At 43.4% G+C, this 26117-nt stretch overlaps 1 protein-coding gene across 6 annotated transcripts in view; it reads right to left on the bottom strand.

Moving 5' to 3' along the window:
- Positions 1–22746: 22746 nt before the first annotated feature.
- SFSWAP (splicing factor SWAP) overlaps positions 22747–26117 on the bottom strand; it is a 51816-nt gene continuing 48445 nt past the window's right edge. For all 6 annotated transcript variants that reach the window (XM_063351613.1, XM_063351614.1, XM_063351615.1 and 3 more), the window contains 2 exons: positions 25515–25587; positions 22747–23168 (listed from right to left, as the gene is read on the bottom strand). In XM_063351613.1, coding sequence (XP_063207683.1) covers positions 23103–23168; positions 25515–25587 — 139 coding nt within the window. In that variant the 3' untranslated portion in view covers positions 22747–23102. The remainder of the gene's footprint in view (positions 23169–25514; positions 25588–26117) is intronic.

The raw sequence follows: 26117 nt of genomic DNA, 5'->3' as shown, positions 1-26117 counted from the left end.
GATGGAATTTCATTAATAAGAAAAATATTTGCTTTTTCCTAGGCACATCGCAGTAGCAGCCACAGTGACTTTGTGACCCCTGCAATACGCAACACTTTCTAACTGGAAACAACAGAAGCAATGCCCAGCGCATCTGAAAAAATAATTTATCTTCAAGGCATTGCTAATCACAGCAACGAAGGCCAGAGTCACAATGGATAAGACCCATTCCATCAAGATATAGCTTCAATTAATTGAATTAATTTGAACTCCAAGTTCATACCAACATGAAAATGACAGGTCTGACAATATATTTTCAAACATTTTTTTGAAACATGACCAGAAAGTTAGTATCAGTTATCTGCACCCAAGTCAAAACAAGACAGTCCGTCTTCTGTTCTCCAAGATGCCTGTTGAGCTTTCCTGCTGAGGCAGAGCCGTCCTGCTCCCACTGACGTCCCCACGCACAGCTGAGGCACTCAGGGCTCAGAACAACCCCAGCATCTCCTTTTTGCCAAGGAGTCTCTGTGCCCCCAGCTCAGCTCACTGAGCCCCCTCCTCCTCCTCATGGGCAGATGGGCTCATGCCTGTGCAGCGCTCTGGGGCCCTCGCTGGAGGCTCCTACCCAAGGGTGCGACGTGACCGAGACCAGTGTCACTTCCCAGGCCCATGGCTAACTCATCGTTTGGTGGGGAGTAAGTCTGAGCTCGGCCCAGCCATTGCCTAGCTCCTGGTTCCTTTCCCTTTGGGTGCTGCTCTCCTGGATGGCTGCCAGGGGGTGTTTTCATGCCTTTTCCTGCTGTCACCCCAAAATGGAGCACTCTGGTGTTTCTGTCAGCATCCATTTCTTCGAGGATTTCAGCTTATCAATCGCAAGCGATGCAGAGAGCGGCAGCCAGCCAGGCACCCGCACCCCTGTGGTCCTCTGCCTGCGGGTGCTGCCCAGAGCTGCAGCACCCACCGATGCCGCGGAGATCACCTCCAACATCCCAACTCCTGCCGACTCGTGTGCTCCGCCAGCTAAGCTGGCTTTGACAGTCTCTGCCTCTAATCAGGTATCCCTACAGATTTTAATAACATGATTATATGATGGCAAGAAAAACCAATAACCCAAACCCTGATGTAAGCTGGTTTTGTCACAATCTTGAGACTCCTGCTTGGAGCAGATGCCTTATTAGCCATTTAATTCTCAGCTTCACGGCAAGGCACTACAATGAGAGGAAACATAAAATCAACAAGGCAGCTGCAAACTATCTTCATGTTCGCTCTCAAATTTAATAGAGATTCATGAGGCTTTACAGTAATGTGCTGAGAGGAAAGGATTACAGGGCTCTTGCACCTCGCTTGGGTACAAGGGAGGTGAATATCAGTAATCAGCATGCAGATGATAAAGGCCTGGCAGAAGTTACACCAAAACCCAACCGTACTAATGTCAAACAAGGCACTTCAGCTAATGCGCTGCGTCCAGCTCAGGCCAAGCTGAGAGACACGAGCCCAGAGGTAAAGGAGCAGATCCACAGCGGAGGACACATCCATGCTGTGTGCGATTGAGGAGTTGGACCGTTTCCCTTCCAGAGAGCCCGCGCAGCACGCGCTGCAGCAGAGCTGCCCAGGCCAGGGCATGGCGGAGGGGAGGTAAGTTGGGTGTTGCTATTTCTCCTTCCCCACCAGGCCAAAGGGCAGAGGATGCCAGCAAATGTTGAAAAATGGAAGACTGTACTGCAAAGTTTTGTTTAACCAAATCAATAATCAGTGGGTGGATCGAGGGGAGAGGGTGATGGTGCCCAGCAGCCGCCCAGGCGGCTCTACTCCGCTCAGATCTGCAGCCCCGAGGTTGGCAAAGGCGGGTGGCATCTGCCCACCCCGACGCTGACCAGGCAGGAGCCAGGTCAGTCCTCTTCCTGCCACAAGGCTTCAGCCATCAGGCAGTTGTGTCCCCAGGCTCTCTGAAGCTGCCCGTGCCAGCAGGCTGTGCCAGTCCCACCGGGTCCCGCAGTGGTGCCACCACCCGCCACCTCTCCCCAGGCACACGGGCACAGGGCAGCATCTCGCGGGGCAGAACCAGACCCACATTGCTCCCCTTTTCCTGGCGCTTGGCTGACAGTGCTGGTCGTGCTCAGTCAAAACCCACTGACACAGCTGACCGCGCTACGGCAGTGCTACACACCGCCTCGTACGGTCACCGCCCGTTCCCTTGACTCCTCATCCCTTGGGTATTTCATGCAAGACAAAAAGCAGCTGAGCGTTAATCCCATGGCTGCCGGACCGCGGTACCCAGCCCTCCACCTCCCCTCATCGCCCCCGAGCATCCTCCTGCTCTTTGCCCTCTCACTCCCAATGCATCTTTCCGCAGGGGTGCCCGGCTCCCACACGGGACGTGCCCCCGGCATGGCTGCTGGGGAGGCGAGCGAGCAGCGCCTCGGGGCGAGCTGGGCGCATCAGCAGGGCCTGGCTGCTGAACTGCATATCCCACTCAGTGAGCTGTCAGCCCCGTCAGTGAAGTTCACAGCAGCAGATGAGAAAGAGAGTCCCTGGTGCTAGAAAACACCCCCTATCCGCTTTCCAGCACATAAGGAAAATGGATAACCTTTTTATTTTAAAATGCAGTGCACTCACATGAAAATGAACGTGCCCCGAGAAAGACTTTCCACCTTGCATCCATTGCCGTATTCTCAGCAAGTCATAAAACTTGCTGCTATATATTTTCTTTACCAGACAGGGAACCTTGGCTGCCATTCAGGAATGCGACTGGGATATAACAGTACCCTCCAGCCCCAAGCCAACCTGCATATGATTGTATTTATTGGTACGGAAACAGCCCTGAAAAGGCCTGACTGAGACCGGACGATGCAGTAGCGGGTACAGGACATAGCTGTTAAGAGAGAATCCTGACCCTAAAAACCTTAATCAGGCAGCAGGAAGGAGACAGGAGTTATTTTTGCTCTGGTTTATCGGTGTGGAAGCTGTTTGCCAAAGGATGACATAAATTGCACAAACCTTGGGCTGAGCCAAGAAAGGAGCCTGAGGAATAATGCCAATTTACTGCCCCAGCTGCGGTCCTCGAGCCGTGGCGTGAGCCGCTGGGGGCCACCAGCCTCGCTGCAGGTGGGGACACTTGTTAAACGTGGGGACATTTGTTACACGAGGGGACATTTGTTATACGGCTGCGCATTCAGGGCTGTTGTAAATAAAGCAGGGCATTACACAGTAGTTAATCCAGCGCCGTTTTGCTGATCATGTTGAAGACACCGACCTGTTTATGCTCCGCACATCTCTTATTGAAAATAATGGAGCAGATTTCACCTTAGTGGCTGACTTCCACGGAGTCCGCCTCCATGCCCCTAAATGAATGATAATAGCTGCCATGCCATGGTAATTCCCGTGCAGTAAAGCGTGTTGGAACCTGTTACCTCCTGTTTGTTCTCAGCATGGATCATTGCTTCTTCCACCTCTGCCAGAGCCAGACCAAAAAAAAAACCACCCCAGTGGTCTCCCAGCCGAGGCGTTTAATGGAGTTACCACAGGTCTGGGAGGAGAGGCAGACACGAACAGGCACGGCAGGCACCAGGGCTCCCGGTGCTGGTGTGGGACATTCCCTGGCACCTGGGAACAGCCACCCTCCTCGGCAAAAGGAAAACACGGAACACTGGGCACCATCATTCCCAGCCGGCAGCTGGGGCCAAGGGCACAACAAAAGCTTGTCTTTGCTTATTGCTCCGATTTGCTTTATGAGAGAAAGAAGGGCTGCATCGTCTTTTTTGTACCTCTGAGGTACTGTCAGCCTTAAGCCAACAAGATATAATGCAAGAATTATTTTGAGCAATTCAGGGTTGGTTTTTGTTGCCTCTTTTTTTTTTTTTTCTTCTTTTTTTAAACTTTCCAGAAGCAATCCATTTTTATTCTGTACATAAACACATTCAATATTGCAGGCACTGAGTGCACTTAGGCAAAGCAAAGGCAAGAATTCATGTGAAGCTAAAAAAATAATCCCGGTTTTTGACCAGTATTCCAATTAACTTTGCTGCCAATTTGTAACAAGGAATTCATAAAAATCCTGAGGCACTTTTTATAGGCAAGATGGAAAGTGGTTTATTTTTTTTTCCATCTTGTGGGAAATTTCCTTTTCTTTCTCTGAAGCAAAAGAAAACACGTCAATAAATAAAGAATGAATCTCCAAAAACTTTCTTTGACTCAAAGGCAACCTGAAATTATACAGCCTAATTCACTCCAAGCACTCCCGGCTCAGCCGGGTGAGTGCGTCATTCCCGGAGGCAAACACCGCGTTTCTAAAGGACAGTCCATTAAGCACCACCGAAGTCCCCCCCCTCTGCCTGCGACATATTGGGTTAGATTGCACATCGACTCCGTGTCCTCGTCCCCTCTCCGCGTCGAGTCCCTTAACTCAGCTCTGATTGCTGGCACAAGCCGCAGAGTCCTCTGCAAAAGCATCACTGTTCCTTGCCGAGGTCTCTCTGACACGTCTGAAATCTGATAATACAAAAAGAAACCCCGGCTGCTCTGGCTGCAAAATATCCACAGAAAAAGAGTCGGGAGCTTCGCTCTCTCCCTGCCCTTGCTCAGCGCCTGTCTCTGGGGCTTGACACGCGTGTCGTGATGGATGTTAGTGGGGAGGAACAACGCCGAGCCCGGCGGGCACCACGGTCGTGCCGCCACCTGGCTTCCACCCTCCGAGCGTTTTGGGGCTCGACAAAAGCATGTTGGCAATTTCAGTGAATCCCTTGAGTCCCGGAGGGAGTTTTGTTACTAAGAAAAAGAGTCAGATGTCATTTCCTTCACAAGAAAAGCAAGTGTCACAGAAAGGCACTTGAGCTGCTCTGGTTGCCTCCAGCAGCCAGGAATGTATCAGGTATGTCTGATCACAACAAGCATGGAGACGGGCACCGATTTCATATTTCCACCTATTTGGCTCCTGAGAAGCTGTGAGTCGTTTGGCAAAGGCTTAAAACAGTGCACATTGGCACTGAGACAACAGTGGGGAAAAAAAAAAAAAAATTAAAAAATAGTTCTCGGCTCTTGGATTCAGCCAGAACTCAGGTTTTCAGGGCACTTTGTGGAAAGGACTGTTAAAAAGTGGGCATGCAGAAGGGATGTTGTTACCTCTTGAGACTACATCTGGAGCACACACTTCTCACCAAGCCTGAGCCCATGGCTTTGGCCAGGATCAGCGCACAGCCCTGCAGGGAAACGGCAGCACCAGCAGCCACCCTCCCCGCGATAGACTCTTTGGGAATGCTCAGGGGTGAGCCCTGGCAGACCCAGGCTGGGGACAGCTGGGGACAGCCACCTTGGCCACTCTGCTCCAGCTCCTGGGTGCTTTGGGCTTGAACAACGTGCAGAGCAGCTAAGGAAAGACCAAGGTTTGGGTTCAGATCTCAGGACACAGTGTGGACACACCAAAGACACTTCTGTTGCAGCACAGCAAAGGCTACCTGAAACATTTTTGACAAAAAACCCCCAAACATTCTGCGTTGGCAGACTGTCCATGGGGGGTGGCTGTGGGGAGGGATGGCAGTAAGGGAGGAGGTGGAGTTCAGGGTCCCCAGCTCTGCTCAGGCTAGGTCTACTGCCCCTCAGATGAACACCTTCGCCACGAGACCACCATCAGCCTTTCCCTGATCAAACGCATATTTAATTACGCTGAGCATCTCAAGCCCCAGGGCTTCTCACGGGACCTGGCCCCGGCAGGCAGAGCACAGCGCTCTGCCCCAGGACAGAGCCCGGCGCAGCCAGGATGGCACGGCTCGGGGCTGCCTCCACGGCAGCACGGCACAGGGGCTGCAAGAAAGGTTTTGGTTTTGCTCTAGGGAAAAACAAGAACAGATTTGGAAAACACTGATTTTTCTCCATAAAACAGCTTTTCAGCCACCCTGTTTCCTGCTCTCCCTCCCCAAGAGAAGGCAGACCTGCTCTCACAGCCAGCCAAGCCAGTTCTCCTGTTCAAAAGCTGGTGGTCTTGCACCACTCCTCCAAACATCTCCATTCAAGCCATTTCCCACTTCTCCTCATCCAACAATGGCTTTGATCTTCCCACATCCCTCTTTTTTATCTCCCATCTGTAACACCTCTTTTATTATCCTGCACACCTCTCAAGTCAATGACTGCTACCCACATCCCCTTCTACCCTACATCTATCTGCCAACACTTGCAGTTTGGACATATTTTCTGGCACCTGTTTGAAGGCTGCCTTAAAACCTTAATCACAACTGTTTCTCCCAGTCTGAGATAATTGGGTGTTAGAGGCTGCTTCTCTTATTTATTTTTAGCAGAAGGTAAGACACTTTTACAGGTGTTTCAGCACACAGGGGGAGCGGAGGAGAAAGAAGTCAATTATATGATCAAAAACTTTCCATATTCCACCCTCCGCTCCCTTCCCTCCTCTGCAGGTATCGCCAGTGTGTTGAGGCGAGAGGACATGCCCCAGCAGCATAAAGGTCATGTTTAACCTGTCTCGGCAGTCCTCGTCGTCAGCAAACAGCCAGATCCCCATCATTTCCAGAGGGTATCAGCAAAGGCAGAACAGAAAATGCTCCAATCTAGCTAATTTTAAATGAATTTAACAATTATTCAGCAACCTTGTGTAAATTAGAGTTTCCTTGGGTACATTTAGCTAATTATCTGGGATTTTACAGAGGAAACATGACACATTGTTCAACAGCCGGCAACAAAAAGGATGCACTCTGCGTCCTGCCCAGTTGGTAATGCTTCTTCATCAACAGGGTTTAAATAAAGAAGAATTGATCGATGTACCTTTGTGCATTTAAAAAGAAAAAAAAACAAAAAAAACCAAAAAAACCCAGAAAAAAGGAAAAAAAAGAGTTGATGGGGGCTTAGCTGCTCGCCAGGGTCAACCCACCACGGTCCTTTGAGCCGAGGCCGTGGGACAGGAGTCGCTGCTGGTCTGTGGTCCTGTTTGCAAACAGGGACTGGGCAACGAGATCGCTTTGCCCAAGGTACTTCAGAACTTGGGGTTGACCCTTAGAACCAAATTCAGATTCCCTGAATCCTCCCCCAGTTCTGTAGCAACAAGACCATCGCCAGCAGCACACGGGTTTAAGCGGCCGCTGAAGAGGGGCTGGAATGCCAGTGAAGGCAACTGACCTGCAGGCATGGGCTGCAAACTGAACTCGGTAGGGCTGGCTTCCGAAGTAACACACATACAGCCATTTTTAAGCTATATTGACAGTAAGAGTTGCACAAATGCCAGTAAAGCTGTCATCAGCAGTGTAAATTAGTATGATTTCTAATAATAACCATCAGAAAAAGGTAATCTATGTTTAGCAGAGGAAAGAACGTAATTATTTAAAGGAATCTCTTTGTTTTTCTGTGCTGCGTACAAAATAATGTGGGTACATGCAAAAGGTACAGAGAAAATAAATGGAATAAAGCCCTTTGTGCATATAAGGGTTCTGCAGTGGTGGAGGGCACAGCGTGGAGGATGGATCGGGGCTGCACAGGGCAGTGCAAAGAAGGCGTCCTGTTGGCTTTCCACGTAAGGCAAGGATCACCAAAATGTCTGCAGTGATTTGAGACAAGGATTTGACCACACTCAAAACCGCTTCCCCGGGGAGCGCAGTGTTGCGGGTGAGTGAGCAGGGGGCAGAGGAAAGCAGAAGGACAACATGGAGCCAGCAACACGGCCGTGCACCGACAGCTCCGTCTTTGCAGTCCCCATCGCGCACCCAGACACGCTGCCCGGTGGGAAGCCCTGGTTTGACAAAGATTTCAGGATCGGGCTCCCATCCTGGCAAGCTGCTCCCAGATCATTAGCGCACGTGAACTCACCAGCAGCTACAGAAATATTTGTACAGGGCGTTCAAAGGAGTGGGTAGATTTCTCCATTAAGTCACCTGCCTGTTACTTCTCCCAGAAAAAATTGCGTGCATCACTTCAATTCTACCGAGACACATTTAAAGAAACTGCGAGGGTCAACAAATGGGCTGTTAACATTACCCACATGTAGAGACGAAGGCGGCAGCCGTTTGTCACTCACGGGAAAGCTGACAGGAATATGGCAGCTCAATGGGGTCCTGCACACGTCCAGGCGGTAACGCTGCTCTGAACACTGGCACCTAGCGAGAGCTTCTTGTCGAGGAGGAGAGGGAAAAACAAAGCTTTGCTTTGCACCTGATGAATGAATCTCCCCGGAGTACTCCAGGAAGATCTGCAAGGGGAAAAAAAAGCACCGAATCCTGTACTTACATGAATTATGTATCAGGAGGTTTTGAGGAGGGTTTGAGACTGGGGCTTTGTCTCGAAACAATAATTTTTCAGAAGAATAAGGAGAGGTAGGCAGTATGTTTTTGAAGGTTTTAACAAGGGTATAATGTGTTATGGAGATGGTCACAAATGCCTGTATTTCCCTGTTTGTATCTATCCACACTTGCATCTATGCAAGTTTAGACAGGCATGCAGTTTTCTTTGCTTGGACTTCTCAGTTTTTCTATTTCTGCGCATTCCCACTGCTCCTGTATCCATTCCTCATTCCTGCACCCCAGTCTGTGTTCCCCAGACTCCCAAGCTGTCCTGTTACAAATTCTTCCCTGTCCATCTCTTTCCCAGTCTGCTCTGATGCCCCGTGCCATCTTGGCAAGTGTAGGATTTTCCCTTCAGGAAGGTGATAGGACTGGTCCCTCCCCGGTGCTATTTGACCAACAAAAGCCAAACCCAGCAGCCAAGAACAGAGCTGGGCCACTCAAATTCATTGCTCAACAAGCGCCTCAAGCATCTCCTCGTATCACCTCTTAGGGCCAGTACCTCCCAAGTTCAGCTTTCTGGATGTTAACGGGCTTCTCGTGACTCAAGAGTCTGCAAAAACAGACCATCGTTGCTCGTGCTGACTTACCTGGTGGACTTGCAGTTTGGAGGACAAGCAGAGATTTTGTGCTGGTGTCAGTAATAGCGGCTAAATGCAGCACCAGATTCCAATGAGCTCCACCACCAGTGATAACCAGTTTCCTACCAAGAAGGAGATGCCATCACACCATCCATATGCTGCTGCTTCTATACTGCCTCTCCAGAGAAGGCACTGGAAAATGCTGTTGTGTTGCACGGTAATACTTGATGAGTAGCTCAGAGTATAAAGAAAACCATATGTTCGAAACCCAGCACACTGATTATCAAATTCATTGCTGGTTTCAGAGAACACAGATTGAACGGAATTAACGAATTGTGCCAGCTGCAAAACTTCTGGCAGATGGAGCAGAAAAAAGAGCAGCCCTGGATGCTGGGAATGATCTTCGCTTCTTTTGAGGGAGATATTTCTACAATGAATATATTTAAGTGATAAAAAAACCAAAAAACCACAACTCTTGTGCAAACATGATCTTGCTTTTTCTTCAATCTTTCTTTGAAATAATTATTTCAAACACAACAGCTCTTCTGAAGATCAATAGCTAGGATTACAAAAATATCCCAGCACAGACTGATTGCTGCTGAAGAAAGAATTATTACTAAGGTTCAGCTTCACTTTTTTTTGTATTAAATAGAGACTATTTACAGCCCAGAAAACTCCATGTTTCAAGACCCGAGATGTCATTTTTAGCTGCGCATTCATCTTTTTGGTTCACATCAACCACCATCATCTGTTAAGTCAACAGTTATCTTCCCTACCTACCTCTGAGATGTCCTGAATGAACCCATCAGTCAAGGAAGTCTTCAGTGCTCTTGCTGCCGGAAAGAAGAAAAAGCACACACGTCACAGGGAACCAGGCAAGAAAAGTTTCTTCATACATCATCGCTGAGCTTGTTTTCTTAAACAAAACTACAAACTATTGCTTTACCTATTTGGAGGTATTTATGATGCAAAACCAAAGAAAACTGTTATGCTAGATTATGTGCATTTACTGTTAAGATTCAAAGTCAAGAATTTAATCTATTTAAAATTATTTTAAATTATTATTATTATTTTAAATCTATTTAAAATTAACTCCAAAGCCAATTTTAATGCCAGATGCAGCTGAAAATTGAGTAAGCTCTAGAAAAGGGGAAAAAAAACACTTAAAAAAATTAGAGAAATCTTATGCAGCATCTTATGCGGCACTGAGAAATCTCAGTCCGTCTCTACACTCCTGTAAGTCCATTTCTTACCAAACACCTGCGTACACAGAACATTGTGCTGGCAGAACAGGGGCGCAGACATCTCGGTACAGGATTCCTACCTGCATCACAGTGTGGTCTCCAGAAGATTTTAGCCTCATTGCACAGTACAACAAATATACGGGGCTCATAGCCGAGAGCAGCAGTCTTCAACCATACGTTAAAACTGCAGCATCATACTTTGTTCTCCCTCTTGGGCTCAGTGTAAGCTTTTCTTTCTTGTCACTTTGAGCTATGCTCAAAGGTCTCAGAAACAACACGCTGCCCTTAAGCCCAGAGTTACACACCACTGAACAAAGCAAAGAAGTAAAATTACCTCGATTTTTCTCATGTAGAACTGGTGATCTATATGAGATCACGTAAGGAGGTGGTTGGAGCTGAGGTCTGAACACAGTCCCAGCAAGTGCCAGCCTGGTGCTGTAACCACCCCATGCTTCTGCCTTACTTCTAGGGAGACAAAATTTTCAGCTTCATTTGTTCCTCTTTCAGATGCCCTGCCTGGCATGTTAATATGCTGTTATGGGGGATAAGCTTCAGCCTCCCGATCTGGAAACATGCAAGTCTGAGAGGATGGTGACAGGTGACAGGCACAATTCATGAATAGTTGTTAATTACCAAAGCCTTTTGATAACATTTTTCCTAATAAATTAACAGGTAGAAAGCTCAGTGCAATTAGCAAAAGAGCCCAAGGCCTGATGTTGTGCACTTGGTCAGACTTTAATTAGTCAAAGAGCAACATTTTTGTACAAATCCTGACAATTAAAGCCAGCAGCTAATAACATTCACAATGCTAGGCTAAATTGCACACAGATAAAAACTGTAATGAATATAAATTAAAACTGAAGCTACAACACAGGTCCTTAAAGGCACTTCCTGCAGATCTCTCCGACCAGCAGCACTTGGGGGCAGCAGGGCTGTGTGCTGCCGGGGCTCAGGTTGTATTTTGGTTGCGGAAGGATTGCTACATTACCTTTTTTTGGTTTGTTTTGCTTTAACTCAAAAGCTGAAATACTTCTGAATTTTGCAGCAGCCAACGCAGGAGTGATGGAACACCTCCAGACGTCCCTTCTTCGTGCCTTTACTTGTAATTAGTGCACCCCTGTTGTTGCCCGTGCCCCCAAAATGCACCTTGCAGGCAGAAGCAGCGCTCCTGCAAGGACACGCTGACTTCCCGCACCTTAATGGTCCTCCTCCACCAGCGGGGCTGCAGACGGAGGCTGAAGGACACGGATGGCTGAACACCTCTCGCTGCAGTCCACGCGCAGCCTACCCGGGGAAGTGCTCCCAGGGCTCCCCAGCCACTCCATTGCCCCGGGGGGTCCCCCCCTAACAAAGCTCCGGCATTTTTGCTGTGAACATAGATCGGTAAAGATAACAGGAGATTCTGAAATTTTGAGCTCCTCTTTCCCATCGAATTTTGTTACTAAAAGTCTAAGCCATATAATTTAAAATATTAAATAGAAAAGGCGGATTCCTCTGCTTCTGCTGTGGCAGCAGAGAGCTTTTCCCCTCCCTTTGGTGAGGGCGAGCATTTTCACAGAACAACTCCCAGCGCTGCTCCAAGGGAATGAGATGATTATTTTGTCTGGTAGCACCAGCCCCTCTCCCCATTTCCCACTCAGTGCAGCACGCCATTAGCTTCAGATGTACAAACAACAAAGAACATTTTACAGCGAGGAATTAGCCTGTTACGATTTCTGCTGATAGGGAGAATGGAAAGGGCAGACCGGCACCATGCAGCAAATTAGCCACTTTAATATATTCCTTTTCTCCCTTTTGAGTTTTCATGGATACTTCCAGACACTGCAAAGGCTCATCCTCCAGACAGTCCAATTAAAAGAAAAGTTAAATTCGGTGATTCAGTGTTTCAATCCAGCACTGTTTACAACATTTTTCCTTGTTATTTCATGACATCAACAGTTGGCAGAATAAAACCCCTGCAATTTGATTTGTTGCTCGTGGGGCTGAATTCCTCTCCATTTACAGGCCACTGACTTTTTTGAAAGGAACATTTTTATATCACAATGACAGTGTTTCATTTTCTTCATAAAAACAGGTTTCCAGATAGCTGTGGTTACGGTCCCACATTCAAACCAGGCTTAAATATTTTAAGATTTAACTCTTACCTCTCCCTCCCCTCTTAAAAGAATTCAAGTCTCCTGAATCTTTTGGTTGCCAGCCCTACTTTCTTAAGAGTCGTGAAGTTATTTGTCCCACCAGTCAGGTAAGAGCTCAGTGCCAGTACGACCCAGCAGCCGTGCTCGAGTGGCGTAGCTAGCAGAAGGCAAGACCTCGTATAACGCATCTTGCCAGCGGGACAGCCCCGCACCGCGTCCCTTCACCCCCAGCCCACAGCAGCGCGGCCACTGGCTCCATCCCAGCTGGCACTTCTTAACCATTATTTTCATACTGCTTTGGCGGCTAAATATGGAATACTTCCCTCTGTTCCTGCCACTGTCTGAAGCCATGCCTAATAAACCCACATACGTAACCTGAATTACAGCTGCATACCAGCAAATAGCCACCTATCTACATAACGCAGCATAATTTGACACAAGGAGTGATCGTCTGGAATGCTTTTCAGAGAGCTCAGCTATGCGCTCAACACTGAAATACCCCTCTCCAAGAAGGTGGAGAAGAGCAAGTGTGATTGACGTGTCATTTTTATTTATTGGCAGATCATTCACAGTCCTGGCCTCTGTGGTCTGAACAACAGGAGGATTTGGAAGGCTTCATACAAGCAGTCCATTCTGCAGAGACCATGCATTTTCAGGGAGGTTCTGTGAAACCTCCCCACTGCTAATTTCTGTCCAGGCAATAGAAACGGTACTGAGAGCTTTTCATATCAGAGTGAACAAGATTTTAGTTCAACTCAAACTACGTGATACGGACAGAAAAAGTAACCATATGTAACAAGTAATGGGAAGCTGTTTCTTCAGGTAACAGCTCATTTATAGAAGACTGTTGAGAAGCTGCTTTTGTACTGCTGACAATGCCTGAATGAAATCAGTGACTCTTCAGTGACTTTAAAGAAATTGCAGATAGATCCTACTTTGCTGGAGCGTCTATTAAGGTGTAAAACTCATTACCAGCAAAGGGCTAAAAGCTGTAAGACTGTGGTCTTAAAACTTCCAGTGTTAAGATGATGAGAGACCTTGAAAAAATGAGTTTTGAATGGGTTGTCAAGTTCAGAGTTAGAACTGAGCTTTGAAGGATCATTATCAGAGACACAAAAATTCGGCACAGGGTACTACTTTAGGGTCACATCCGCTTAATTCTTTCCTAAGAGAATGCTGTGACTTTTGGCACGAGATAGGGACTTTCAACAGGCCCAGGATGAAGCTGGACCTGTCATAAGTGAGTCACTAGCCAAGCGGAAAGCATGTACAATAAGGAAAAAAGTGCTTATAAGCATCTGGGGGCTAGCTGCTTTCATCCAGCAGAGATCTACTCACAAACAGAACAATAAATCAGAGAGACTGCATGGGGATACTTGGCCACCAGCCTTTTAAGGCGCCAAGAAAGTATTTCCCTGAGAGGATCAAATCAGTTGATGGCTGCCCAAACTTGTCATTATTTTCAGGCTTCACAAGAGGTTTTCCAGATCTCCAGAAAGGTGAAATGGGAAGGGACAGCTTCCAAGCATGAAAAATAGCAGCCAAGTGCGTTACCTTCAGCCATAGCTGCAGACCACTGGCAATGGAAGTACAGCTCCCAGGTGGGCTCTCACCCACGCACCTACCACTAGTTTCAGATGTACAGTGTACGTAAATAAAGACTTGGTTCGACATTTCCATCCATTGTGAATCACCTGCCGTTGTTTAGATGATGTCTCAGCCAAGTCGTTAATTTGTTACGACTCAGTTTTTCACAACTCCCTTCCCGAATTTGTGAACACATTAAATCATAGTACCGTTGCTCTTCTTCACACCCAAATGAGAAAGAACATCAGTAAGTCTGAGCCAAACACAATGAAATACAGACCTATGTCTTCTGTTGTTAGATACTGACCTTGCTTTTACAATAGAGAGAGAGGGAGAGAGAAAGAGAGAGAGGGAGAGAGAAAGAGAGAGAGAGCGCGCGCGAAAGAGAGAAGCACGCAGCAGTGGAATAATCTTGAAGGGCAGTTGAAACTGGACATGACCCAACTTGGTTCAATTCTACCTACGGTCTGACTTACCAAACGATGCCAGCTGTGGGATCTAAGCTGTATTTGCCTGAACCTGAATAAGTCTCCACATGCAATCTGTTATACCCTCTCTTCCCATGCGGACAGACCACTGATAGAAGGAGATTTCCCATACCACCACCATTATTTAAGGATAAATCGTAGTATTTACTGTATTTGCATATTCTTAAAGCATACGAGCAAAGATTATTCCTTCTTTATAGAATAGTTGAAATCTCGTGTTTGCTTGTGGCTTGAGTAAGACCATCACATTTGTGCTTTTCCGCATTGTCACAAGAAAATACCGGGAAGTCAGTAAGATAGCAAACCTGACCTTCAGCGACATTTCAGAGTGCCTCTGACGGTGCAGACTCCAGCACCCTGCGTGCAGCAGGACCGTGACTCTCTGAACTGAGCAGCCGGGAATCCAAGTACCCCCCTGCCTCGTCGTGAGCAGGCAGCGCACTGAGCACAGGTCTCTCACCCATACCCATCCTCAGTAGCTGTTCCTGTTTCTGTCTCTCTGTGAGACGTCACCCACTTATCCAGACAAAGAGTAAACTGCTTATTGCTTCAAATAGAGGTACAGACAATTAAACCAAACCCCTACTTACAAAATGGCATTCAACCCATTTGCCCTCTACAAAAAACGACCTACCTAACTTGGATGTCACAGAAAGCATACTCCTAGCTTTCCTAAATCATAACTTCCGCTTTGGGCTTGGAAGATTGTCAAAAGGAGGAAGAAAGCTCAATGATTTTGAAGGCCAGTGGCTCAATCATTTCTGTAAAGTGAGCAGTCTGATTGCACACTGTTATCCTCAGCTCCATGTAAAGCAGTCATTATCCTGGGAAGAAAACACAGAATTGCTTCTGCCTCTAAAGATACAAGACTTCTTTCATTGGCAAAGTTGCACTGGCCTTAAAATCCAGCAAATTTTCACTGACACAGCATGAGAACAACAGCTTTTCAACATCACTCATTGTGCCCATGCTCAAAAAACTATCACAGTGTCATCAAAATCATTAGGTTGTCAGAACTAAGTGAATACTTCTTTGCCAGTTAAGAAACACTGGACAAATGCCATCAGATTTGCCAGCACAGCTAACTCATTTTTACAGTATTCTCTTAAATTCAACATATAATATCACTCTTTGTCCACTTTGTCTCCTTATCTACAATGCCTTAAAATAGAAATAGCTTTAGGAAAGGATGAAAGATGCGCTTAATTTTTGCCAAGTGAGATACCATTAAAGTCATTAGCCGATATTGGTTCCAACGGGAGATTACGAACAGCAGGAATTTAACGTGCTCCTTCTGCAGGATTAATAGATACATGTCTCATAATGTTTTTGTGTGCAATGACAGCTTGAGGCTGTCAAATTCCTACCATTTCCTGATTAAAAAACATCAGACAAGCTTACGCCCATTCAAGAAGCGCAAACAGAAGATGCAACTGAAGACAAATTGTTACGTGATGTACAAAGGTTTAAATCATAGGAAGTTTTTGGCAACAGAACGTGTAGGTTTAGAGAATGTTTTAATTGGATCATGAAGATGCCAATGTTCAGCTACGAGGTTTCCCAGAATTCACAGCATATTATAATATTTTTAAATGTAACTTTTCATGCAGGGAAAAGAGTTCAATAAAAGCTACTTTAGTATACTGGCTTTTTTCAGTCTTTGAGACAATTTTTATTGCATATTGTGGTAAGAGAGAGGGCATTCACCTTTGGACTTAATGTGCCTCTGTAAAGCTATTCCAGAGACACAGGGGATGGCTTCACCTAGAATATGCAGAGTGGAGGCAAAACCAGTTGTTTCCACCCCTGGTTAAGATGGGCAGTCTTGGAGTGCTAGCAAACACAAACCACAAAATAGCTGAGGTTGGCAGAGACCCCTGGAAATCATCACATCCACCCTTCTGCTGAAAGCAAGATGAGCTAGAGCAGGGTGCAAGTTCTGTGTGCAATCAAGTTTTGACCATCTCCAGGGACGGAGACTCCACAGCCTCTCCAATGACAACAGGCAGTGACTTAGACTTGAGTAACGAGAGCCAAGGAGCAGCAAGGACCAACTGCTCCCTGAAGGATGGGTGCCAGACGTTCAGCGCGATAACACATGTGGCAGGGCAGGGACCTCACCAGCCCAACCATGGCCCCAGGGTACCTAAGCAAGCAGGGCAGGCACAGGCACGGCAGCTGGGATCAGCCCGGAGTCCAGACTGTCAGACAGGCGTGTGGTGACAAAGCTCTGAGGTCAAGCTGGGAAGTCAGCCTGCGGGCCAGGGTCTGGGTCAACACGGTCCACAGTCAGGCATGGCCACAACGGACCTGGAGATGGACATACCTACGGCCAGCGTAGCAGGGAGAGAAGGTGCTGAGCAGAAAGGGAGTCTCCAGTCAGAAGCTGTGGGTGAAGGTCCCATGTGAGGCTGGTCAGGGCCATTAAGGTCTATTACTGCACTGAGGGCCCTGGCAGAGAGAGCACAAATGAGCTGGAAATATCTTCCCACCGATAAATTGCAGCACAACTCACAGGGACAGCGTGAACCCAAACAGATAAGGGACCCGCACAAAAGAATAATGATCATCTATTCTCTCTTTGCAATGGCAATTCTGAGAAAACTATTAACTTACAAACTCAAAGGCTTTCACAATTCATGATTCAACTGAGTAAACTGGTGGCTTCTTATTATGCAAATACATTAAATGTTTTGTTCTGGGAATATAAAACAATAGATTGGGGCATCTAAAGAACCTTTATTCCTCTGTCTGTCATTATTATAGCATCACACTTAAATCCCACATATTTTACCATAGGAATCCAAGGGAATAAGAGGTTTCCTGCTAGAAATACATCTCTCGAGTAGTTGCCTTGTCACCCTGTGTTGAGTATTCCCTGGGAGAAGGTTTCTATGTGAGGTCAAGGTCACACAGCTTTCTAACTTCTCTTGCAGCATAGGCAGCCTACTAGACTGTAATAATGCCGTTGTTACACAGGCTTTGCCCATCCCATCATTTTTTTAAGACAACATCTTTGATAAAATCTCTTAATGGTTGTAGTTGGTGATTTATAATCTTCACTGTGCATAAACTTGGGCACTCAAAGACCTGTGGACGGTGTACTTTTGATTGTTTCAATAGTTTAAGGATGAAATATCTTCTCACACTTAGTCGACTCAAAGTGGAAAAATACTCATCTTTTCATCAGTCCTTACAAAATAAATTTTTCCTTTCTATTTTTCCTTAGAAAACAAATTAGATTATTGGAGCTTCAGAAAGGAGCAGCAGAGATGAGAGATTACTTCTCCTTCCTGCCTTGCAATGTCAAACCCTCTGACCTGTTTCTTGATCAGAGTTAAGTTTAGGTTTTTTTCAAGCTTTGGCATTTCTGAAGAAAAAAAAGCTGTTACAGCAAGCCAAAGCAATAATTTAACAGACAGTCCTACAATCACCGAGGCTATCATATCTTAATAAACTTGCAGATAAGTATCTTTGGATTGCTTTTTAACAAGAAACCTCAAATCCTCCTACTTTTTGATAGAGGAAATACGAGCACATATGGGACTTCTCCCTGGAAGAACACATCCTTAGAATTTATTTTTTAAGAAATAGGACAAGTACAAGCTTGGATCCCCAAATTACACCAGTTTCACTGAAATAACGTATCATATCTGCCACCTTATGTTGTCTGGGAAAGTCGGCATCTGCCTTTCTCCAGCCTTGCATACTAGAATTTCTCTTACCTTACCAGGCAGCTGTATTGATAACACTGTCAAATATCATCAAGAAGCCATCACACTTTCTACTTAGATATCAACAGTTTAATACTCAGAATAAAGAGAAAAATGAGTTTGGCAGCATGCATCTGGATGTGCAGCCATTTTGTCCTTATCAGAATAAACAAGGGGTAGCACGTCTCCCGAGGAGAGTATGGCAGCCATCCAGAAATGGCAGATTATCACCAGTGCTTTTAAAATGGGGTGGCAGAGCTTTTTATAATGTTTGTCATGCTACATGTTCAGGATTAATTGTTGCCAAGAGATTATCTTCATTCAAATTGAAGATATTAAATGAATACCATGGCAGTTTCAAGTTCACTGGAAGGTAAAAGTGGATTTGTTATAAACAGTCAGGACTTGCTTTAAGATTATCCAAAATCCAGCAGAGTATTTCTGTACCTATATGAATATGTGTAATCCAGAGCAGGGAAAATTAAGGCAAAAATCAAAGACATGCTCTGCATCAAGAATTATCAAGAATCCTTCGATGGTTCAAGCGGAATAACAAAAGCAATTCCACACCAGCTGGCCACCAGAAAGACTGAACCCTAATTAGCGCGCAGGCAGGTATTAGTTTCCAACCAACCGCTCCAATAAAGCCTTTCCTTTTATATGTAATACTTAACTGAGCTACACTTCTGATGCTGAAAGGATTTGTCTAAAAGCAAAACAAAATATTCAGAACATGTTCATATTTAAATCACAACAGAAAAAAATATCAAACACTGAGCTTTCAACATTTAAAAGCCACATTTAGGAGAATTTCAATCAATTTTTTGATAAAGTTATAGCCAAGCTAATTTACAAGATGAAAATAAGGATGTTAGATCAGTGCAATGCTTTATTTCACGCTCTCAGATCATGAGGCAAAAGAAAAATTAGGCAAGAAGATGCTTTAGCATTTTACTAACCTCAGTCCACAGGTCTTTTACTTCTTTGCTTCATATAATTAGTTGCTGGGTAGGGATGGGAGAAGAGGAATAGATGATAAACGCAATTTAATTAAGTAGAAATTTAATTAAAAAGGATTTCCCAATAAAATTTCTTCAGAAAAGATAATAGACATTGCCTTAAATCCAAGAAAACATGAATTTTAAATGTTGTAATTTGTTGCCCCATTGAAAGAGTATGGTTTTGATTGTCTCTAATGCATGAGGCGAGAAAGTGAATGTTCCAAAATAATTGGTGTCAAACAAAATACTCTGATATAAAGAGCTACAAGTGACAAGAGATGTGAAATCATGATCAATGCCAAGAGACCGCAGATACATCTCAATGGCTGTCAGCTTCTTGACAGAGCCAAATTGTTCAATGCCAAACCATTAACTCAGTTCGACAGAAGCTGCCCTACAAGTGGAAGCAAGGTCTCTCCACCCGTAGGAAACCTAGAAGTATATATTGAGATGGCCAAATGATTTTAACTATTTTATTATTAACAGGTTACCCACCGTCTGACTGAAGAGCCAAGTAGGAAGCTGCTGAACACCTCTAATTAATTCAAATTAGAGCACCTTTAATACAAGTTATTACGAACCCACCTCGTGACCTATGAAGATTATACCTAGATGGGCAGATTGAGCAAAGCTGGTGAAGCAGAAGCCATTCTTCAGACTGCACTCAGAAACAGGCTCTGAAGGAAACTGGTAAGAGGGACTGGAAGACATATATACAAGCACCTAACACTTACCTATTTCACTTCTATTTGGCAAAGAAATTTGGAAAACTTAAGGCTACACACCACCTTCGCTGTAGCAATGCCTTTGCCCTATTAGCTTTGTTTCATAAAGCTATCCATCACTGAGAAAGTATGTCTGTAACACCTACAAATACCCAAGTCCGCAAGTGATTTAGTGGTTCAAAACATAACAAAGTTGTAAATACTTTTTTGATATCTCAGTTGAACCTGAATCTTCCCAGAGAAAAACCCGATACCTTTTGAGCAGCTCCTACTGCCAGTGGAAATTTTTTTTTTTAAACGACTACTCTGCATGAATACAAGATTTTGCTGTATAAACTGACAATTTTAAAAATTCTTCTTTATCTTCAAAATTATGATCTGTAACTCCTAAGACAATGAGGAAAGCCTGGCCAGCACATTACAGACAAGACGACCCTTCCAAAGCGCTTCAGAAAGCTAGTGTTAATTTTCCATGTCCTTCTGGTTTGTTACATGCACACACAGGAAACAATTCTAAGTGCCTACAGCTAAAGAGTTGCTTAAATTACTGTATTTGACCAAATGTAAAGTAAAGCAATCTCATGTCATATAATTTCCACAACACTGAGAAATTTGAAAAATTAAAACTAGTTGCTGACGACTCAGAGCTACCGCAGTGCCTTCCTCGTGATGCTTTCTTCCAAGTGAAGCTCTCCCAATTTCTTAACTCCCCGTTGTAGCAACCTCATGCATTTCCCATCAGAAACAAGATTCTGGCAATACAGCCAGGTGATACAGGGCCTTTTCAGGGCCCTAGGTGGGTGGCCACATGGCAAGGAATTGAGTACGTACAGTTTTCGTGGATGGAGGTGGGTGTGAGATGCAGAAGGCTTAGCCAAGGTCCTGTAACTGGGTCCACAGATCTCTTCCAGGGGCTGCACTAAAAATCCATACCTGTAAACAGAAATTCAAAAATTTTCCAGTTTGAAGTTCTTAAGACACTTTCCTAATATTAGTTACACATCCTCCTGATACACCAGACACCATCAGTTGCACCGACTGTATCACACACCCCATGTAACACACAGTTGCAATGCAGCTAGTGCCTGTGAAGACAGACCAAAAAAGCAGCATCAATTTATAAATGTGAATACTTAGAAAGGAATTATTCCGGTAAAGCAGTTCAAGCCCTTTAATATGGTGAAAATGTCCATTTTCATTAGAAAGAGAAAAAATAACACAATAAAAACGCTACTACTATTTAAATTCTGGAAAATACAACTACCCATGAGAGAGTGCTAAATGCAAACAAACCTCAGTAAACAATAAAGAGTGTATAAAAATGCAGCTTAATCTAAATTTTCCTGGAGCTTAACGCTCCATCTCACTTCATACCACAAAAGGGAATAAGGGGGGGGGAACTTGCTCACAGGGAGGGAAAATATTTTAAGAAGTCATTAAAGCAACAACCTTCCCAAAGAGAATAAATCTGCAAAGCAGCAGCAAAACAAGCTGCCCAGTCTATTTTATCAAAGACTTGGGCTTTTTCCTATTACATGACAAACAACTGGCATCCAAGCTGCCAATTATTTAACCATGGTGAGACTTTTAACTCCATTTAGGAGGGAAAAATAAAGCTGCTGTAAATTTAATGCTGCACAACAATCTAAAACAGCTGCCTACAAAATTTACTTTATGTCCTTTTTTATCTGTCTCTACTAGTATTGTTTCATCTACATGCACAGAGAAAATGTTCTCTCTCTCGCACGGGTTGAAAGCTATTTTTGTCCTAGTGAAAACATTACAAATAAGTTTGAAATAATTAGGTAAATGGTGGATAACATGATTCTACATTACCATTTAAATGGCTCTGTTTCATCACATTTTATGTCCACAATGAAATTTCTCTGCATCAGACACAGTATTTTATATTGTTTGTAGGAGTGTAAACTCTGCTAATTATTACTGGCCAAAAACTGAAAAGAAACCTCATCGGTTATTGTTTACAATGCTTTAAATATTGTTCTCTCATACCAAGTGAGGACCAACAAGTGGCATACCAACTACCATTTTGACCATCACGTCACTCAAAGCTTGAATTATGTCAACATGTTGTTTCTCCTCCCCTCGCTTTGAACAAAAAGATTTTGCATTGGAGTTATTAACCTGTGTAGTTCTGTGCAGGTAACTTACCAACTAGTCTGGGAGTAAGCGTAAAGTTTACCCCCTTAATTTCTCTAATCCATCTCCAACCTCCACCTACTCTCTATAAAATTTGAGAAAATTAGGACATGAGTCACTATAACCACAATCTTTCTGATTATAGATCACAGAGTTTTTCTGGGGTCATTAAAAGCCCTGATTTCACTCTTTACGGAATCAAACTGCCAATAAGGGCACCTTTTGAATACACCAACTATTGCAAAACCTCATAGTTAAAGCAGGCTTGGGGAAAAATTCACACATGCCTTTTTGTAATCATTTTAAGAATATTTCAATTAAAAAATTAAATAGTCTCAGTGTACAACAAAGAATGCGTAATAAGCAAATGTGCAATTATACTGAGGCCACAAGCTTTCTGAAAAGTGTTAACTGGTATGTGTCAGTAAAACATAAGTTAGTAAGCACCCTTCTCAACTGTATGAAAGATGTTAAATCAGAAGAACGCTGGATTTCTGTAAAGTATGGCTGTTGAATGACACAAATAAACACTCTCTTTTCTGTGGCTAACTAGAGAGAACAAGGCACATTAAGACAAAGGGGCTAGTGACCATTAGTTATTGACTTCAAAGGGTCAACTCAAATGGAGGCTCAGAGATTTCTGAATGATGGACATAAAATCATGTCCCGTGCCCACAAACTGTCCGCTACTAACAGCCAAGCAAACAGGCACTCTTCTCAGATCGTTCTGTGCATGAAAGAAGATAAAAAGTACTTCTCAGCTTAAGGTGGTCAAGCAGGCTAGACAGTTGTTATTTTAACAAGAAGAAAGTACTAAAGAAAAAAACCGCAAACAATTAAGGACTCCACAAAACTTTAGCTAATGAAAGATGTTTCCTTCTTTATTATTGTGTAATACTTCTTTCACAGAAACATGGTATTTACAAATATACACATATAGACCGCTGATCATAAAATGTTACTGAAGAATTAGTCAAAAAATCAATTTACAAAAACCAAAAACTTTCCAAAGATATTCTGGCTGAAAAAGTTTAATGAAATTTCAAGGAGACGCGTCTGTACAGAAAGATAGGTTTTAGCTCCTCGAGTTCTGGTAATATTAGACAAGTTGTGAACCAAGTGAGCTAAGCTCAGCTGTACATTTGAGATGAGGCAGGTTTTTTTTTTTAATATTGTTCTTTTTCACACAATTTCTTGATGGTCAGTTCAACAGGTCTCAGGAGGCACTAGTTTGTATGTTTTTGGAAGCTGCAAGCATTGCTCTCACTTTGGCCATAAGATCCTGTAGAAAATAAAAGGAAAATGATCAGACATGTCTGGGCTTTGAAGAGAGCTGAAGTATGTGACTGCAAAAACCCGCATGGAAGGGTTAGCTTGTGCTCCAGTCACACAGAACACTTAGATTCATGAGCATCAGCTATTAACAAGTCCCTGGCCTAAATGAGTGACATAATTTGGAGAAAGTTCCTATGACAGCAACTGAAGTCTGTTTTTACTACAATGCTACAAGGTGCTCCGCATAAATATCTAGAGCAATTTCTATACAGCAAGACACAAAAATCACATCAACTGAAATGGAAAGAAACTACAACCGTATCTTCACGAAAACCGTAATGAACACACAACTACTAACCGCTGAAGGTTGAAAAAAGAAAAAAGAAGAAAGAAAAACAAGAGAGAGCTGGTAAGAAGAAAGTGCTAACAATTACTCTACGACAGAAGGCTTTTTTTTTTTTTTGCTTTGTAAACCTGAACCGAAAATTTACATAGCAGCGGTATTTTCACATATGACAGAGTGACTGAAACATTAAGACTGTTGTGAAACTCTCAGTAGCAACTCTCAGTCTTGTCCGAGTAACCAGTGGGAACAGCATTACAAAAGGAAATGAAATTTCATGTAAACGGCATTGAGTAATTGGGTTGCGAAAAATGATCACAAAATAAAAAGTGTGTATCAGTGATGAAATAAATACTTAAAACATTTCTTCAGAAATGCAATATAAATGAATTAAAATCCTTTGTCCTTTTAAAGCATTTTTCATCTGAAGCTCCCAAAACACTTCATAGGGGAATTCAGCATCATTATTCCACTTTACAGATGGAAGAATCTGAACGAGAAAAGATACTTTATTGGTCAGGGTTAGCCAGCACAGCAGCAGTAAAATAATCTTACTAATAATTAGGTAAATTATATTTCTTTGGGCCCTTAAAGATAAAAAGATGCTGAAGTAATCTATTTTGGGAAATATCTTGCAGATTCACAAAAGCTTCATTCCTATTTTTAACTTTCTGCAAATAGCAACTAAGAACTGTATTTTAATGTAGTAATCTTTCCTCCTCTTACAGCTGCACTTCAAGCAAGACTTATATTAGCAGACTAGTATGAAACTAGTAAATGCTATGCCATAAGCAATATTTAACCCAAGAAATGCATGAACCTATCACCTTTGTTTGAAGGGTATATATTTCTAAAGGGTGGGATGTTTACTCTACTTTGAAGACCATGATGCAGTTCATATCTCATTTCTCATACCAGCAATTTCCATACTTTTGTTCGGTAGCCTAAGACGTGCTACGGTGTTTGTACTCTGTTTTCTTTCTCTGCTGCCTATACTTGCTATTTTCTATTTTCCTGAATATTTTTGTTTTGGGTTTCTCATTGAGAACGGATCAGATATGGTATGTAAGGTACTAGTACTAATTCCCAACTACCACTATTTCCCTAGCGGAACTAAATCTTTGAACAATATTAATCTATTGAAAGAATAATCTATCCACTGAAAAAAAAATGAGAATATAAAAAGCAATTCTGATTTTATATTGTAAATTTTCCAAAGCATAATTAAGAGCTTTAAACTCTTTAAACTTGGCATATTCAATTGAAAGAAAGTTAAATATGCATGAAGACTCTAAGAGGATGAGTGAAATTAAAAATTTTAAGGAGTGATACCACGCAGTAGGTTTTAAAAAAGGAATGGAATTATTTTGATGGATGTTGGGTATCTTAAAACTGCATTAGAGAAGCTGAATGCATTTCAATTATTGCAAAGCGTATGGAGGCACATACCTGATATGCCCTGATTTACTGCAAACTTGAATATATCAGCAAAATCATAACAATAATAGTTCAGAGACATAAAGAGCAACAAGGGTAAGGTAAGTGAGTTGAAGATACTGCTGAATGCAAAGCATACACTTACTTCAGTCTGCAAGAGGACATATTTTTCCTGTACTGCCAACACTATAAACTTAGCCTTTGCCACGGTATTTCTCCTTCTTTCTTCCATGAAACTTGTTAAGAGCACTACATGGTGAGATGGGCTCTCAGTAATACCTGCTATTGCTAACTGGGGTATTGTAGCATAATGCGGACTTTCATATCTTAACAGCGCATATACTGCAGCATAATGAATTTAGCTTGGTCTTTAGAGGCTTGATTAAACTTGAAAGGACAGCAGCTAGAGAAGCAACAAAATAGGTTTTCTCACAAGCAAACAGATTAAGAATGACAATGAACATGTCTCTACGTCATATGCGAAGCTCAGAATTGTACCAGGTAGTGAGAGAAGAAAGTGATATGATGGACATACTTAATTAGGCAATATACTCTGAATGTGTTTATTTGTACCTGAGTGATTTTACTCTGCACTGAAGACACAATTGCTGAAGAGATTTGGCCATCTTTTTCCTGAGAAACTCCCCTAAAAAAGTAAAATTAGAATTAGACATTTATAGTCAATGTTTTAGAAATGCATTTCACTCACCATCACAATTTTGGGGTTTATTGTACAATAATATGTCAGTCAACAGTTCTCTCATTCAACTAGAAGCCATGAAAAGTCCCAGTCAGAAGAGTCACTGATACAAAGAAATCTGAACAACAGCCTAGGAATTTTTAACAGGACTGTTCTATATTCTATGGAAATAATTTAATTATGAATCTTGCACACCCATTACAATTCAAACCACTCTATTAAAATTCTACTTCAAAGAGTTATCCCATTTAGTAAGAGTTTCCAATTTCTAACTTAGAATTAGGTTGCAGAATTTTCTGCATCAGTTCTACTGTAAGAGTATGTCGAGATGTTTACTCCAGTAGGAAACAGAGATCCGATGTCTTCATTAGACTGATGCACGTGGTACTGTCTTCCCAGTGTTTTCTACTTTTAATATGCACATGTTATTTACATACAGAGCTCCTCACCATAAAAGTTAGGTCAAAAGACATACT

Source organism: Chroicocephalus ridibundus, chromosome 13 (assembly GCF_963924245.1).
Source record: "Chroicocephalus ridibundus chromosome 13, bChrRid1.1, whole genome shotgun sequence".
Classification (NCBI taxonomy): Eukaryota; Metazoa; Chordata; class Aves; order Charadriiformes; family Laridae; genus Chroicocephalus; species Chroicocephalus ridibundus.
This window is presented reverse-complemented; position numbering and strand designations above follow the sequence as displayed.